General features: G+C 39.8%; 1 protein-coding gene across 2 annotated transcripts in view; it reads right to left on the bottom strand.

Moving 5' to 3' along the window:
- Positions 1-17,907, bottom strand: part of AFF3 (ALF transcription elongation factor 3) — a 365,042-nt gene that overhangs the window by 313,084 nt on the left and 34,051 nt on the right. For both annotated transcript variants that reach the window (XM_064143584.1, XM_064143583.1), the window contains exon 2: positions 2,389-2,509. In XM_064143584.1, the coding sequence (XP_063999654.1) occupies positions 2,389-2,509 (121 nt within the window). The remainder of the gene's footprint in view (positions 1-2,388; positions 2,510-17,907) is intronic.

Consider the following 17,907-nt stretch of genomic DNA (forward strand, 5'->3'; position numbering starts at 1 on the left):
GCCGTAGCTCTGCATGCCCGCACTGAAGGTTCACAAATGCTTGGAAAAGTTCAGACAACTCAATAATCCACTGCCAATGTAGACATGACATTCAGAGCACACCAGTGCTGAAGTTTTGACATCCAATACTGCTAGACTGTCGGATGTCATCCCAAGTAGTTATGACTGTCACACTAACAAAGCTATGAGTAAGTTATACTACTGTCCTGGGCTTTAGCTTGCTCCACGTCCCCTTAGAAAAGCCAGCTATGAGATGCATTTCTGCAGCATGTTTGTGCTGGTTTGAGAATAACTGAAATTTTTACTGAGAGAAATCAAATCCTTAGCTGTGAGAAGAAACAAAAACAACAAACAGTAACCTATATTGCCATTCTTCTGCTGAGAAACACAACTAGTCAAAATACAGATAAGACGGGCACTTCACACACAAACACTGCTCAGCTCTTCACTTTGGGCTGTGCCTTCTTTCTGGCGGTCTGGTCTCTGGATGACTCTGCCTTTAACTCTTTAATCCACCTAACCCCTTTTTCCTCTAATCTCCTTGTTGTCTCTTTTCGACATCTCACCTCAGATGTCCAGATTTATCACATGAGATACACATGGGTTGATCTGGTTATTTCTGAAGGGAGAAAGAGAGGGAGGGGGAAGGAGGTTTGGATCCAAAGCCCTCCTGGGGACTTTGGCTGTTTCTGGGAGGGGTATTGTGTTTCTGTGCTACTTTTCATTTGTATATAACTGTATATATTTCTGTATATATGCTTGTATATTATGCTAAGCTGTAAATATAGCTCCATTCTTTAATTTCCAGTCGTCTGAGTCTAGTCTGGGTGATTTTCTTAAGTATGGGGGGGGGGGGGGGCGAGTAACTCCCAAACCATCACACATGTTCTTCACACACTTGTCCAAAACAGGAATATAGTGTTTAAACCTAAGAAACGTGGATGGAACCATTTTCCAGATCTCCCATAGCATATCCAATCAGTAGCCTCTCTACTTCCAAAGACAACAATGATTTTTCATCAGTTCCTATTGAAGGTGTTGCAATTGTACTGTGGTTGCATGAAAGTGCCTTCAGACTTGATAGCTCATAAACTACTGGTGTGTCCATGACACAGAAAGCCTAACGACAGGGGGGATATTAGCACACAGGTAATAACAGAAGTGCACTCAATAATCAAATTATATCATTTTTCTAGGTGCTTTGAGCTTGAATATTACCAACCTTAGGTACCATGTGCAAAACAGCATCAAAAAATCAGAAAAAGGACTGGCCCTTTTCGTGACTTTCATTAAGTCCTTGTTGCAGCAGAACCCCCACCAAATGCCAAGACTCAGCTGACTTAAGCTTTTCAGACTTTCTTCCATGAATTAGCCCTTGATTGGTCTCACAGTATACTTTTTTTAAGTAGAGCCCTGAGGAGTTCAAGACATTTCCCATGGTTTCTAAATGTCTTTGTAATGAATCTGAAATTTGGGCAGCTGGAGGTCAGCTTCAAGGCAGAGAGAGCTGTCTTCTATCAAAGGACATGGTGTGAAAGTGGTAGATCTTTCCTTTTTTTATTAGGAAGAAGAAACAAACAAGTCTGGAACTGTGGAAGAACAGCAGGCTGAAAGCTGACCCTGGAGCACATGAAGAAACACAGAAGCACCAGAGTCAGGCACACAAGCCAGGTTCTAAATGGGATTCCTGGAAAGAGGTACTAAAGCACCCAAAGCATCAAGGACAAGTGATGGTGCATGGAGGGAACAGCACAGTAGACAATAGGTGACAATGTTTTGATGCACAAAGGCAAAATTACTGGGTTAGCTGAGGGAGAGGAGTGACTCCCCTAGGATACCACTCTCTGGTTCTATTCACAAGGGTTTGGTTTGTGGGCTTCTGCAAAGTGGAGAAGATTCTGCCTGGCTCTTCTAACAGGGAGTGGGGAAGAAACAGCTATGCCTCACCACAACACTGTTACCACAAGGAATAAAACAGGGAGTTGAGACTCCTAAGCTACTTCTGCCTTTGGTGAGAGAAAAATGTGTGAGCAGAGACATTTCATTGCATACCCTCAGACAGGGCACAATGTTAACACAATTGTTTTCTTCTAAATAGTGCCAAGAACAGGGCATTTTCACCTCCTCATTTTAATTCCATCTCAAATATTGTTATGATAACTCTAGTTTATGTCATTCTTGTGTGCTGTGAACATTGTAAGAAGGTTAGATAGATCGACAGATAAAACTCTGATTCTCAATGAACCATAAGTGTTCTTTGTGGATTTTGTGAAGCCAGCACTTGTTGGAGGGTGCTGAAATCTGGCAATGCCTTCTGCAGGCTGCATTTCTGTACTGTGGAATACATATATAAATAAATAAATAGCCACCCAGCTGGGAAGCATCTACCTTGTATGGTTCACTGAAGAGGGAGTAACTCGTGTTAAATGTGCCATCCTCCTGCTGGGCCTCCTGATTTCTCCTTTCCCATTCTTTCCTTCGCAGCACGTTTCTATCCGGCTCATAGACACTGCAGCAAAAAAAAGAGGAATAGCTAAGAGTTAAAAATTAGCAGGCAACACGTAAGCCAACATGAATTTAAAAGTGAAGAACTCTGGTTTGCAGACAGATGGCAAAAATAAGCAAAAAACGTGAATCAGATGAATGCCAGTCCAAGCAGGCTGGAGAGGCTCCGGTCTCTGAGAATGCTGGCGCTTTCTTCACATAGGGAACAGACAATTAATTCTTACAGAAGAATAAAATAGGAACCACAGGGCAGGATCTTCTCTGTGAAAAACTTCTCTGCTTGAGATGTGACAAAGGAAATATTTAAGCAACTTTGACAAAGACTGAAAGTACTCTTAAGGCAGATGTTAATTACAGCTATGAGTAAATAGAAATTATGAACATATTTCCACTTATGACATATCCTCTGAGTGTTGTATGAGAATGCTCCTGGTTTTTTTTTCACATAGATGTGTTTCTGTAGTGATTCTTTCATTAACTACCTCCCTAAAGAGCTGTTAAAACTACATGCTGTAGTGGTTTCCACAGTTAGGCTGCTGCTTCTGATCTCTGTTAATCAGCCAAGTCATGAAACTACTACTGAAACAATTCCTCTTTCTGATGGATTTGACACTATCACAACTTCAGAGCACGCATAAATGAATACTGCCATGATAGTGTATGTATGGCTGGCAGAGTGTAGCTGGAGAGAGAACAAAATCACTGCATTACACAGTGGTATTACTTTATAGAAATTATCTAATCTAGCTAATAAACTTCCCCCTCTCACCCCAGAATTCTAGTTTGATGCATGACAAAGTAAAGCAAGGAATCCTTTCCCTGAATTTTCAAAGAACGACACAGGTTTGCACTTTTCAATCTGTTGTATTTTACTCTCTCACAAAGGAGAATAAGGCTCACATATTATTTCAGGGCAATGCGACGAGGCCACTGATTGCTTAGTTTGTATAGCTCAGCTAATGCCTTTCTTCTGGCACTCAAAATCTGTAAAGTAGAACTATATATTAATGTCATGTAAGTGTACCATGTGTTAATAAGATAAAGGTTGTCTTGCTAACCAGCTTCCCAGTTAGCAAAGCATATGTTGCATTGGCTACCCACGTGGCATTACCTAGTATGCCTCAGGCAAGGCAGTTAAAAGGCCAACAGCTATCTGATTCTAATTCAAGGCCTGAGAGAGCCAAAAATACATAGGATGTGTTAGATGCAATTACTATTTAAAAGCAATGCCTTAGCAGTCACCAAAGGAACACAAAATCTTGTTCATTTGTTAATGCCACTAACTTGAACTAGTCTGGGAAGTACCCTTCTGATGGGTATGGGAGCATTTGAGAGCAGATGCCAAATGCCAAGTTTGCCAAATCAGGGGTTTATTGTGAACACAGGGTTTCAGTACAACAGGCTGGAGACAACCTCTACCCACCTGTGAAGCACTTAGAGGTAGTTGAGCTTTTTTTTGAGTTTTATCCTGGATTTCTCAAGAGCAATCCACGATACACCATGGATTTCTCTTTGAAATGCAGTGCAATCGGGAGGCAATTGTAGAAGTGGCATCTTGGGAACTGAAAATGCCTTTGTCCAGGAAGAAGAGGGTGGCAGAGACCTTCTCATAGGGTGTCTGTGAGCGGAGATCATCTGCTGCACATGCCTCTGAGGCCACAGATGTCATTTACTTCAATGTGAGCAACGCTCCTTAGTTGCTGCATCATGCTATCTGAGCATACTCCCATCATTTCAGTCAAGGTAAAAGACTTTCTAACAACAATCTTGGTGTCTAATGAAGATTTCCTGCCACACTGAATAGCTCTTGTTAGGTTGAGTTTTTCTGGAGTTTCAGTGATCAAGTTAACTTGTCAGCCATATTTCCCCATCTGGAACCTCTTGACTTTTTGAGACACTGCATCTGAACTCTAGCCTGAGGTCACATAGACATGGGCAGCTCGCCTGAGATTAGTCTCAAGCCAGTTTCTAGGAGGTAAACAAGTACAGATTTTTTATTCAACCCTCACACAAATTCTAAAATTCACTGGTGTCATATTCCTAAAGTAGAAGGGCATTTTTACCCCTTTATTTGAACAAGACATATTTGGTGAAGACATAAAAGTTGTCTGATCTCTGAACTCCCTCCCAGAATGAGAAGTTTGCTGTTGGCAATGCAATGCACACCACGCAATAATTCAGAATGATTATGCAAATAGAAAAACTGTGTGACAATGCCTAATATGCCATCTATAAGCAGTTAAGCTAGGAAGAGCTACAAGTTGAGAGTTGTATTCCTTCAGTAATACCAGATGGCAAAATCTCTAGCATTTGCGAGGCTGCTTCTTATTTGCATGAACATTGCAGCAATCACATTTCCTTGAACGTATGTCACCAAATGTATTTATTTATTTTGGTTTGAGGAGAATACTGCCAACTGCTGTAATTGTCTTTATTGCAAACACTTCAGTTAATGGAAAATTATTCTTTTTAATAGTTTTCTTCCTTCTTGTATTAGAATTTGTAATTTAAAACATTCCCATATGTACAGTTGGTTTTTTTTTTAATCGTTTACAGTGTTTGTCTCTTCCATAGCTAAGCCACGAAGAAAAAGTTTGTGAAAATGTCAAGATTTTTTCCTCACTGGGACATGTGTGCATACGTGGGTGATGTATGCATATATATGTGTTGTAGGCACACTTGCACAACAGTTTATTGATGAAGAGTTTTGCTAGTACAGGTCAAAATGCTGAACCGGCATTGCAAGACTCAGAAACCGAAGAACATACAACCACTCATCTCTCAAAAGTGTCATTTATATTTGTTTCATATGGGTCATACTCTAAAAGGATGAATTTGAACACATTTTAAATGCTGTATAGTTGTTTTTTAAGTGCTGCACCTGTTTCAAATTCACGCCTAAAGGACATGAACTGAAAGATGAGTAACAAGTCAAACACTTGCTGAAGTTTTACATGAATAAATATTGCATTATAAAAATTACACTGTCTCAATTTGAGCACATTGCCTTAAAACCACACTTATTTCTCTCAGTCTTGAGATCTTCTAAGAGACATACTGACATACCAGAGAAATATGGCTAAATACCAATGCCTCAGGCTCAATTCACCACCACATGGTCACAGCAGCCCTACCTTCTCTGCTTCTTCTCACATACTTTGAACACAGTTTCACTCTCAAGTATTCTACAAATCAGAGTAACAATGGATTTCCAAACTTCTCAGACTAGGTATGTCTAATACATTTCAATCTGTTGTGATGCCTCTTGGAAAATTATCTTAATGGCTACCCATTCTGCAGTAAGCATAGCTCTCCTCGAGACCAGCCTGAAGAGGAGAGCCCAGGCACACTGGTGCCTGAGGAGGGGGCAACTGCAGCATTGGCCTCCACGCACTATTGACAGAAATGCTCACAGGGTTCAGAAATGCTCATAGCTTTCTCCACACTACTCCTGACATCAGAAGGAACTGCTTCCTTTAGTCTTAATTAGAAATAGACAGAGATGGCTCAGGGGACAACCTAGGAGCAGAGCAATAACCTTACCTGAAAAACCTGGGACTGGATTTAATCTATGAAGTCCAAAGAGTTATGTAGTCTCAGGCTAGGCTGAAAGCAATCATATAAAAAGCCTAAAGTTTTTGATGTTGAAAAGTTGTCATTTTTTTTAAGCACACTATTTCTGACTCAATTTACCTCCCTCAGACGTCGTTGCTTGGAACAACTGAAGTAAAAGGTCTAACTTCCATGAAGAGTCACATGGAGACAATGCACTGACATATCTTCATCCCCTGCAGTTGCAGAAAATGCCCAAGTTTTGCATTCAGATGAAGATGCCTATTTCCACAAACTAAAGCACTGCACCTTCACTGAGTAATTGCACGCCTTCTCAGATGTATGGTGTGCGTTAGCAATGCTGCTTGACCTTTTCAGAAACCACAAAATTGCCACGTTACTAAGTGAAGATTCAGGGAGGATACTGTTCTTTTTTCTACAAGATCACCATCCCCATAGCAGCTGGCATCTTTGAAGTTATAAAAGAGATGAGTAGGTAAAGCGAGAGTGAGATTGCTGGTGCTCCCCTTGCCTTGCATCAGTTTATTTTCTGGCAAAGGAAGGTGGCAGTGACTCAGGCTGCCCTACTGGCATGACACAAAAAGGCATTACCGTACAGGTAACACATAGCTGGGGACAATGACTGAACTGGTTATGGTTTGCAATAACCTCCAAACTTGCCCCTACTTTTCCAGACCCTCCGATATAATCTTCCAGTCCAGAGACTTAGTTCATTATTCTCCAAACTGTGAGAGGTTTCGACACCCCGACTCCCCAGCTACCCCCTTCCTTCTACCTTCCCACACACATAAATACTGTGATCTATATTGAGCAGGAGTAGGTTGTTTGTTTGCAGTTAACGTTTTTGACCCAGAAGGCTGATCTCCTTCACCCCAGTAGTGCTACACATGGCACTTTCCACAAACCTCTGAGAACCTTAAGTGCAGACATACTGAATAACAAAAGCAGGGCTGATGCCTCACGCTAACATACAACTTCTGAAATTGTCAAAACCACACAGTTCTCACAGGCTTCTGGCAGGCCTTTGCTAGGGAAGACCAAGACCCCCTCTGCAAGGTCGAGCTTTCAAGATCTTGACAACCTCCCCATTTGAGCTTCAACTGACTCTTCTGTTATCAGACTAAGAGGTTCAATACAAAACAGTGTCACGCACAACACCCACTTCCAAGCACGATGGAAATGATCCCATCCCCAAGCTGTCAGGTGTAGTCCCCAACTATCCCCTGGAAGTGTGCAGAGCTGGGTGTGTTCCAAATAAACAAACAAAAAGAAAAGCACCCCCGAAACACAACCTACACCATAAATGACTACAATATACTTGTGTTTCAAGAATAAAACTAGACCTCTGAACATGAACAAGCTTTCTGTGAGGACACATACATCTCTGAAATTAAACTTTAGCACACGGTCATTTCTGATTTACGAACAAAGTTGGAACTCCTTCAAAACCATGAAAAACAGGCAATATTTTAAGAAAATAAATTTTTTAATGGTTTACTGATATTATTCTCAACATTTTTCCCACAAATTGTGATCTGGCATGAAAGTCAATATACTAAATTTTCAGGCTGAAGTGAAGACATTTTCTCAAATATTTAATAGTCTAATTCTCCCCTGAATTACCACCTGAATGCCAAAGTAGCTAAACAGAGCAACTCAAGGAAAAACTTAAACAACAGAAGGGGGAAAAAAAAACCCACAAAAACCCACCACCCTAGTCCAATCCTGATGCAGGGCAGTGATTGTGAAACTGCAATTAGAATGGAAATTGGATTCTGAATTTAAATGTGCCATCATTCCTGTATCTCTGCAATATTTTAAAGTTCTTGTACAGAAAATAGTCTTAATTCTGACAATTTAATTACAACAATTGAGGTTGCTTTGCCTGCTGAATTGTTATGCTTAGCATGGAAGAGCTATCATTCAGTGCCTGTTTTCTATTTCAGTGTTCCTGTCCATGTTTTTTACTGGACAACTTCTGGGTACCAGTTCCATTTCTAGCTAAGTATAAATGATGTCTGATTGGGAACTAATTGCTAATGAGATGACATTACATTTTTAAGCATTAAATGTTTTCTCTAATGACATTTTAACTATTAGTTTGATCACAACAAAGGGAATGCCTTTGATAAATGGTATAATCAGTAAAATGCCTTCCACCTAATTTTAAACTTTTTATCTAATCTGAACAGCAGAAGTTAATTTGAGGATTTTTACAGTACTTTTCCCCATTTACAAACAGGAATGCCATGGGGTAAAGCAATTACTCTGATTTACTCTTTTCACTACGATTGAACATAAAGATGTAGCAGGGTCTCAAAAAAGCAGTAACTTAACAAACTGTGCCCCTATCCACAGACAGATAAAGTACCTACTTTGCTATTTCAAAGAGTTTACCTCCAGGCAGTAGCAGAGAGCAAATATCAATCAATGGCACGTGTCTGAGATGAGATTGATGTTTACTCGCACAGCTTTTCATCTTACATGCAATAAATTATTTTTCCTTCACCAAAATGCCTGGTTAAATTTCATTTTTCACTTTGCGGTATCAGTTTTAAAACTTTAGCTTCCAGCAATTTTAAAGCTGGGATTCATTGATGCTTCAGCCTTTACAGCCTGTTTATGATTTGTGTTAACCATGAAACACTACCATCCAAACATGAATATGATCAGGGGGAGCTGAGCTGGGCCACTCGCTTGTGCAGTGGCAGGTGTGAGCTGAAAGGTGCGAGATTGCTTTAATTATCTGCCTAGAAATTCCAAGTCCAAAGCCAGAAGGTTCTATTTTCAGGAGCAGATATATTGCATCTACCAAATGAATGCATCTCTGCATATTTTATCTGCAAAACCAGCAACTGAGTGTTCAAGGTAGGTCTTCAGAGGGCTTACAGTGGGCAATAGGAAGAAGGAATGCCTACTTGTGGATGCAGCTGTTATCTTATAGATGCTTGCATCTGACACTCACAAAATGCAAGTACTTTGCATGCAACCTGACAGAATTTTAAACACACGCTGAAATACCCGGAAGAGGTAAGGCTGCAAGAGTGACTGGGATCCAGGCTGTTGAGTCAGAACAGCAAACACCACAATTGAGGAACATTTAAAAAACCCACCATACTTAGTTTAAGTCCTGAGTGCACAGGGGCAACTCTTCCAGCTCTGACACAGACAAAATAGGCACATTTTCCCATCTCACTGAAGTTTAGTCCAATGAGAAAAATTCAGACACAATTCCAGTATTTTTCCCTAGTTTCAGGAAATACAACTTCAACATATTACAGTAATCTACCAGTTGATACTTACAGAACATTTCACTGCTCAGTATTAATAGATAATACTACACTTAAGGCCTTACTATTTTCTTTTTGCTATTAAATGTTGGTGCTTTCTTTTTATAAACTGAAAACTGCTTGCAAAAATACCTAAGATAGATGAAGATCTAATAACAACACTGAGCTAAGCAAGAAACAGAATAGTAACCACTATTTAAATTTTACACTACACCACCTATATATTAGTCCCGGTGGACAGCAACTTCTGCATAGGCCAACAATATGCCCTTGCAGCTAAGACAGCCAATGGTATCCTGGTGTGCACCAGGAAAAGTGTGTCCAGCAGGTCTAGGGGAGGTTCTTTGCTCCCTCTACTCTGCCTTGGTGAGAACACACCTGGAATATTGTGTCCAGTTTTGGGCTCCACAATTCAAGAGAGACAGGAAGCTGCTGGAGAGAGTCCAGTGAAAAGCCCCAAGGATGACTGGGGAACTGAAGCATCTCCCCTACAAAGAGAGACTGAGAAACCTGGGGCTGTTTAGTCTTGAGAAGATTGAGAGGGGATCTGATCAATATGTACAAACATCTGAGGGGTAGGTGTCAAGTGGATGGGGCCTATTTCTTTTTGGTGGTCAGCAGCAATAAGATAAGGAGCAGTGGCTACAAATTTGAACATAGAAAGTTTCACCACAACATGAAGAGAAACTTCTTCACAGTGAGGGTGACAGAGCACTGGAACAGGCTGCCCAGGGAGGTTGAGGAGTCTCCTTCTCTGGAGACTTTCAAAACTCACCTGGATGCATTCCTGTGGAAACTATCTTAGGGTATCCTGCCTTGGCAGGGAGGTTGGACTCAATGATCTCTGGAGGTCCCTCCCAACCTCTAAAGTTGTGAGATTCTGTGATATTGCTTGAAAATAAATTACCAAGTTACAAACTCACCACTATTAATAACCTTACAACTAGAAGGGATGTTTCTTTTTCTCCACAATCATATTTAAAATCTCCAGAAATTAAATGGAGGTCTTAGTTGTCAAGAAACAGATACTGCAGATGAGATAGTGGTGGAAGTATTCTCATCCATATTTGCCAAAAGGAGAGGAAAAAAGTAACAAGACTGGAGAGCACAAATCAGACAAAGCTCAATCAAACCCTTCTCTTTGCTTTTGCTGATGTTACTTTTATGTTGTTATTAAAAAGTACAACAGCTGAGGTGATCAATAAAGAATCTTTTTTTCTGCCTGATCTACCACTGCTGAATACCTGGGGCTGCTACACACTCTCTTACCTAACCTGGTGATGCCTATACTTGATCCAGTCTCTTCTTACATTGCTTCCTTGTCAGAGATGTCAGACACAACGCCCCACTTGTCTGTTCTCCTCCACAATGACTTCTGCTTTCCATGGCATTCTTATGCATGGGAAACTGTTCCAGTTATCATCTGCCAAGTTTCTGTGGTTTTTTTTTCCATGAAACTTCTTCTTTAGGCTCCTTACAGTCACAATCAGGAAAAAATGACAGTTTTTTGATTAGCCAGCTCATCTCTGTACAAAATATGCACACATAGACAGGTGATTCCTACAGTCTTGATGCATATCCTGAAAAGTCTACAGACTGAATGCTGCAATAAAGTGAATTCTCCTTTACATGATTCTAGGGATGCTCTAAGCATTTTAAATGTAATTTAAAAAATACAGCCTTTTAAAAAGCCACTTGACATTTTGCAGCAAGCATTTAATAATTTGTTCAAAACGTTTGTTGTGCTTCTTATTGATGTGTTTTCTGAAAACTGGATTTCAGTCAATAAAAATTTTCAGTATTAGTTTCTGCAGTGAAAAAAAAATGAAAACAAGTATCCTGGAAATTCTGAAAAAGTATGTTTTGCTTCTATGATATTTTTCTTGAAAAAGGGCCTTTTTCAGTAAAAGAGTCACCTCTTTGATTCCATTTTTCTCTAGCAATTTAAACAGCCTATTCTTTCAACAGGGCTTTGATCCATCTGCCCACAGCTAATTGCAGGGCTGAGAAGTACAACAAGGTATACTTCACACAGCACACAAAAATTGAAAGCCCTGTAACTGGTACAAAAATGTCACCATGCAATTCACCCTGGTGTGACTTGACTTAAAGCAGCAAAAGCAAAGATTGTATTGAATCATTAAGGCCAGATATAAGAGCACTACAGAGATAACAGCAGTGTCTATCAGAAAACATCCATGGCATAGTAGCAAAAGGAGCAAAACTTTACAGACTTCCATAGATGACAAAGGCCAGTAGTTTTAAGTTACTCAATGCCTCTGGCATGCCTAAGAACCCCTATAAAACATAAGTGAAAGACACACAGAGACTTTCAATACCTAAATGTAAAGGTTGTGAGAACTCTTGCCTATAGTTGAACTTTCAAAATTATCTGATGTCCAAAATGCATTGAAATGCAGCACTGAAGCAAAGGGCACAGGATTGCAGCTTTATATAGCATTGTACTCTAAGAGAAAAACCAAAGTACAGTATTTCATTATGAATGTGTCAGCTGTTAGTAACCATCAAATCTATGACTCATAAAAATGTCTATACGTGTTTTATTGACAAAGTAACATTTCCAATTTGCTCTTACTATAATGGATAATGACTAAAGGTTCATCAGGGTTAATCAAGAAAATGACGTAAATTTTGTATTTTGTTTCCCTTGCCTTAAAATGGATTTTTTTTTTAATGTGTTTAACCATGATTTATAGCATTATGGAAACCACAGTCCCTGTGTGAAAAAGAATTTATGAACAAGTGAGTGTGTAAGTAATCAGATTATTATTATTTGCAGAAAATCTCTTCTTGGATGGGCAGTCACTGAGTTTGTTTTCTATAGAAACATCATCAGCATATTTTGAGATGCCTTGTTTTCATTTACTTTTCTTTTATTATTTTATAAATAGATGGAGACCTTATTATAGCATTTTATAATTTACATAGGAGACATCACTACATACAGGTAAGGCTGAAGTAAGTTTCAAACAGATGTATGTTAGCACATCTATGTGGCAAAGATAAATTTGGATTAAAATAATAACTGCACGTGCAAATAAAGCAACAACCAAAGCAGTTGAACCTCAGGACAGCCGTACAAAAATAATCAGCCACTGTAAATGCCCCCAAAATAAATCCACTAAAACTTTTGGGTTTGCATGTGTGAACACCTGAAATGTTGCTTACTATACAAAGAAATTTAGATTTGTTTTAGCAATAGTTCATTTGTACCAGAGTCTGTAAGCATAACATTTTATTTTGGGGAATTATGAGGTTCCATCATTATTCTGATCAACTGAGGTAGAACAATTATAAAATGGAATTTTATATATATACATATATAAACCTAAACCTGATCACAATCTAAATCTGTCTACCTAGTGACTGCAGAGATAGCTTGCTTTCACAGAGTAAAAAGGAATGTAAGAAGTCTGGCTTCAAGAACCTAAGAAAGCTGTGGTTCATATATAACTTTACGTAACAAACAATGAAAAAATGCCTACCTGCAGGATGTTTCACTCTCACAAGAGACTACTACTAGCCAAACATACTCCACTGCACACCATACATCTACCTAGCTTCTCTAAAATGCACTGTATACATTCAAACTTCAGCAAAACACAATCTCATAGGTCTTTCTTCTCAAAATGGAGAACATAAACTGGCATTGAGATTTGTACTTGACCAATTAACAGTATGCCCACATATTACTCCCACAATCAAAGCGCACAGCACACAAACCAGATGACTTTCGGTTTCTTATTCACTGCACCTTGCTTGACTTGTATGGCTCTGTCATATTTTTATCACAGTATCACCAAGGTTGGAAGAGACCTCATAGATCATCAAGTCCAACCCTTTACCACAGAGCTCAAGGCTAGACCATGGCACCAAGTGCCACGTCCAATCCTGCCTTGAACAGCTCCAGGGACGGCGACTCCACCACATCCTCAGGCAGCCCATTCCAGTGTCCAATGACTCTCTCAGTGAAGAACTTTCTCCTCACCTCCAGCCTAAATTTCCCCTGGCACAGCTTGAGGCTGTGTCCTCTTGTTCTGGTGCTGGCCACCTGAGAGAAGAGAGCAACCTCCTCCTGGCCACAACCACCCCTCAGGTAGTTGTAGACAGCAGTAAGGTCACCCCTGAGCCTCCTCTTCTCCAGGCTAAACAATCCCAGCTCCCTCAGCCTCTCCTCATAGGGCTGTGCTCAAGGCCTCTCACCAGCCTCGTCGCCCTTCTCTGGACACGCTCAAGCATCTCAATGTCCCTCCTAAACTGGGGGGCCCAGAACTGAACACAGTACTTATGTGGTAGCCTCAAGGGATGCACAACCAACACTGGGGCAAAAAGTTAGCCAAAATTGCCTCACTCGAGCCTAGAAGCATAATTAATGTTCATACATAAATAAAAAAGGAATACATGTTAGGAGTACATGTTAAAATTCAGAAGTTTTCACTTTTATGCCCTGGGACTGGTATAATTCATCCAAGCTTCTTACACATCTTAGTCCAAATTCATTCTATCTAAGATGACTGTACCATAACTCATGCTGTTCACTTTCAGAGCTGCAAAGAAGTGTTCATGCACTCCCTTCCTTAAGTGACATGCAATGGGAAGTGAGGCATTTATCTGCCATTATAGAAAGAAAAATAACACTTGAAACAAACTTTGATGTTGTTTTTGGCAGTGGTCATTGGTTTTGTTGGCTTTTTTACTCATGCCTTCTCTTAACACTGCTTCTGCTCAAGAAGAGTGGCAGTGACATGACCACGCCAAAAATCCAAAACAAAATATAACATCTTTGGAATGTAAACCCCTAAGTATAATAAAATGCAAAATAAGCTCCTGTAGTTTAATTCACAGAAACACCATGATTGTTCAAGTGCCTTGCTGTCAAGCAATGTAGTATTTCTTTAAATATTTCTAAATCTGAAGAAAATGACATAAAAATGAAAAAATATTATCCAAACGCTCGAATGGCTGCCATAGATGCAGAAGCCATTTCAGAGATGCCTCTGCAGGGATGGTGCCAGAAAGGCAGATGCTGTCTGTTGCAAGGGATGAGCCTGGTTCCAGTACAAAGTGAAGAAGTGAGTGACCTGATGAAATCAGATACACAGTCCCCTCACTTTCACAGCTGCTTCACCCTTTTTCTCAGTAAATTTTAGCTTTATCAACAATAGCAAAAGCCTATGATAGAAATGTTTTATTTTTACTGTAGGCTTTATTTGAAGCCTGAATTCATAAATGCATATTTGTGTCACAGTAAATTACAAGGATATCATTTAAATGTGTAAGATGTAAAATTATTCAGTGTTTCACTGTGAAAGTGGTAAAAGGCATCTAAAGTCTACAGAGTTTTGTAAAAGCATGAGGAAGGCTCTAAACTGTATATATTTTCCTAAGAGCAGAAGTTTGGGACATACCTGTATTTCTATTTGAATCTTAGATAGCAAAGGCATCCTTTTATTATGCTAGGAAACTCAGAAATATCCAGGTATGGTTTTTCTCCTGCAATTTTTTTTAAGGTAGCCAAACACTGGACTTCAGATTAACCTTCTTTCACTCCAGTGTTCAAGAAGCTCAAATTTGTGTGCCTTCCCAGAAAGCCTACTGAAGCTGGTTCCACGGGGAACAACCTAGGAGAACCTAAAATGCTTCTGTGATAGGATGAACATAAAAATGCAAGAATTTCATTTTCTCCTGTTTCACTAGGGTAATAGAATATAACCAAAAGAAGTGAAAACACATTTAGGCAAAGAAGGAAGGGTTACTAAGTCTGAGAGCAATTCCCTTGATTTTGCTGTTCAGAAAAGCCAACAAAATGGCGATGCTTAAGATAGGACATCTTCTGCAATGGAGGGATAAAAAAACCCCAACATGCAGGAGGAACTTGTGCTGCATCTTTGCATTGGTGAATTATCAACCAGTGATCTCACAGTCATCTTGGGATGGGACAGAATTGGAACAGCTATGATTCTGCAGACAAGGCAAGCTCTGCCCAGACCACCATCCATGAAGTTCACTGAAACTCATGTTCATGTTGCTAAAAACCCAGCACGTACAAGAATGCTGCAGTTTGGATTTAGCTGCTCACCTGCTCTCATGCTCTCTAGTCTTAAAAGTGATGACAATCAAAACCCCCACAGTAGATACACAATTTCTTGTTAAGAAGTAACATTTTAACCTCATGGAAGGTGTTCAACACTTTAAAGACACAGGATGACTTTAGTATATTGAACAGCACGTTTGCACATTTTTTTTCCCCACCAAAAGCCAGTCTATCTCTGCATGTTGGAGAGGTGGTGTTCCTGGAGAGGGCTGCAACATAAGTGAACAGTGTTGTGCCTCCATCAGTGTTACTTGCTGGCAGAAACCTGAAATAGCACTGAACAGAAAGACAAAAGAGCTGCTTACTGTCCCCTCCCAGCTCTCCTGGATGGGTCCATTGTGGGAGAAAAAAAAAATACATGAATGAGGTGGGAGAGACCATGAAACTAAACCCCTGTGGGTGAACTTGATTTTTACTAGAATCCAAACAAAGCACAGTATAATTCACACTTGGTAACTGGAATATTGCAGTGCAAAAAATAAAGAGAAGCTGTTATTAGCAAGAGAATATTTTGTTGCTACCATGCCGTGTTAAGCAGAAAGCTGCTACTACATACACTCTTCCTCAAAACTTTCCTAAATAGTAACGTTGATACAGTTTCTCAGCTACAAAAGAAATGGCAGAGTATTATTTTCTTTCAGTTAATGGAAAGCAAAAGACTTATGTAAAGATATTCCATTTGGGTTTTTTACTACAAGTGGAAAAAAAAAAGTTCAGTGATTTATTTCAATTTTGAATTTGTGACTGTTCCTTGGGAAACTGTGAAACAGGTTTAATACTCATGTTCAATTCTGCTGTGAACTAAAATAATGCCTTAGCAACTCAGTGACAAAGGTTTGTCAAAGTTTTCTGAGTTTTTAAGTAATTTTAAAGAACATTTTGCTGTTGCTAACACGGTAATACCTAGCCCACTTAATTTGATACTAATGACATACCATGAAAAAGAAAAAGTAAACTCTTTTAGGAAAATAAAAACATGAAAAGGACAATGCACTAAATTAAAAAGAAATAACTAGTTGTGTAGACATAAGTATCAGGCTGAGGATACTAACACCTAAATTTATTACTTTCAAATTAATCTGTTTGCTAACTATTTAAAAGCCTGTGCTTACCATCTTATGACATAGCTCATTCTAAAACACAAACCAGAAGAAGTATACTGCTCTGTGTATCTCTCCAGGGCTAAATTACACGAAACAGAAATTCCAGAATTTCACCTCTCTAAATGAATCTACTTGCTCAAATGCTTGTGAAAATGTGCAATCCTAAAACATTAACTGATTCTCTGAAATCAAAGAGGGAACCACTTCGCAGAGTAACAGCCTCCTGCTTCCAATGTAGGACCCATCACACTGCACAACGTTTTTGATGTCCATCATAACAAATGCTTGCAAGAAGCAATCTCTCTGGTACGCAGCTTCCAAACCACATAGATCTTACAACAGGCCTGCAAAGTAACACTGGTCTTAGGGAGGGGATCTAAGGCAGTACATTCCATGAAAGTATCCCCAAGCAGAAGAATCAGTTGAATGATTCGTGATCCCCTTTGGGTCCCGTAATAGCAATCCTAGCACACAAAACATCTATCCTTCAGGTGTTCCTTTCTTGCTGCTTGCATCTTTCTAACAACAAACTTCATCCCAGACTCACCCACAGCTAGGCACTAAGAAAATGCACAGTGAGTGTAGTGTCTGATCTGGGGACCTCCACTATAGATAAGAGATCATGATGCAGCCCAGAACAGAAGAGACAGGCGGATAAAGCAGTGAGGTATGAAACAGGATAAATTTGATTTGCCTGGTTTAGAAAGGAGAAGACTGGGAGATGCATGATAATGATCTTCCCACCTAGAAAAATGTGTTGCAGAGCAGACAATGACGAATTGTGTTCTCTGCCTTCTAGGTCACACAACTTCATTTGCAGCAGAGGAGATTGAGATATTATTTCAGAAATGCTATCCAACATAAAAGGGAAGGACTGGGAAAGTCTGGCTGTTGACTTCACAGCCTCTTTTATGGCTTTTTTTATTTCATAACAGGTAGGCCAGTCCTCACACTGACCCTGTCCCTGACAGGAGATAGTTACGGCTAGGATTGTTCCTCAGCCAGGTTTTAATACACAACATAAGTAAGAGTAGGAAATTTTCATCCATTAAGCAAAACAACTCCCCTCCTTCCAGGTAAGCAACAATGCCTTACAGGGCTGCATGGCATGTCTTTCTTCCATAAGTACCAGCCTGCTAACACTCATCAATGTAAAGATTAGTTTTCCTCAACACTTTTTACACGAGGAACATGCACTGATCACAGATTTCTGGTCTGAAGACATATGGAAGCTGCTCCACAATGTTGAAGAACTCATATATGTTATAGAGGTTAGACCCTTATCTGTCAGGCTGGCCTAGGGCTGTCTCAGGAGAGATAA

This window comes from Pogoniulus pusillus, chromosome 5 (genome assembly GCF_015220805.1).
Source record: "Pogoniulus pusillus isolate bPogPus1 chromosome 5, bPogPus1.pri, whole genome shotgun sequence".
Taxonomy (NCBI): Eukaryota; Metazoa; Chordata; class Aves; order Piciformes; family Lybiidae; genus Pogoniulus; species Pogoniulus pusillus.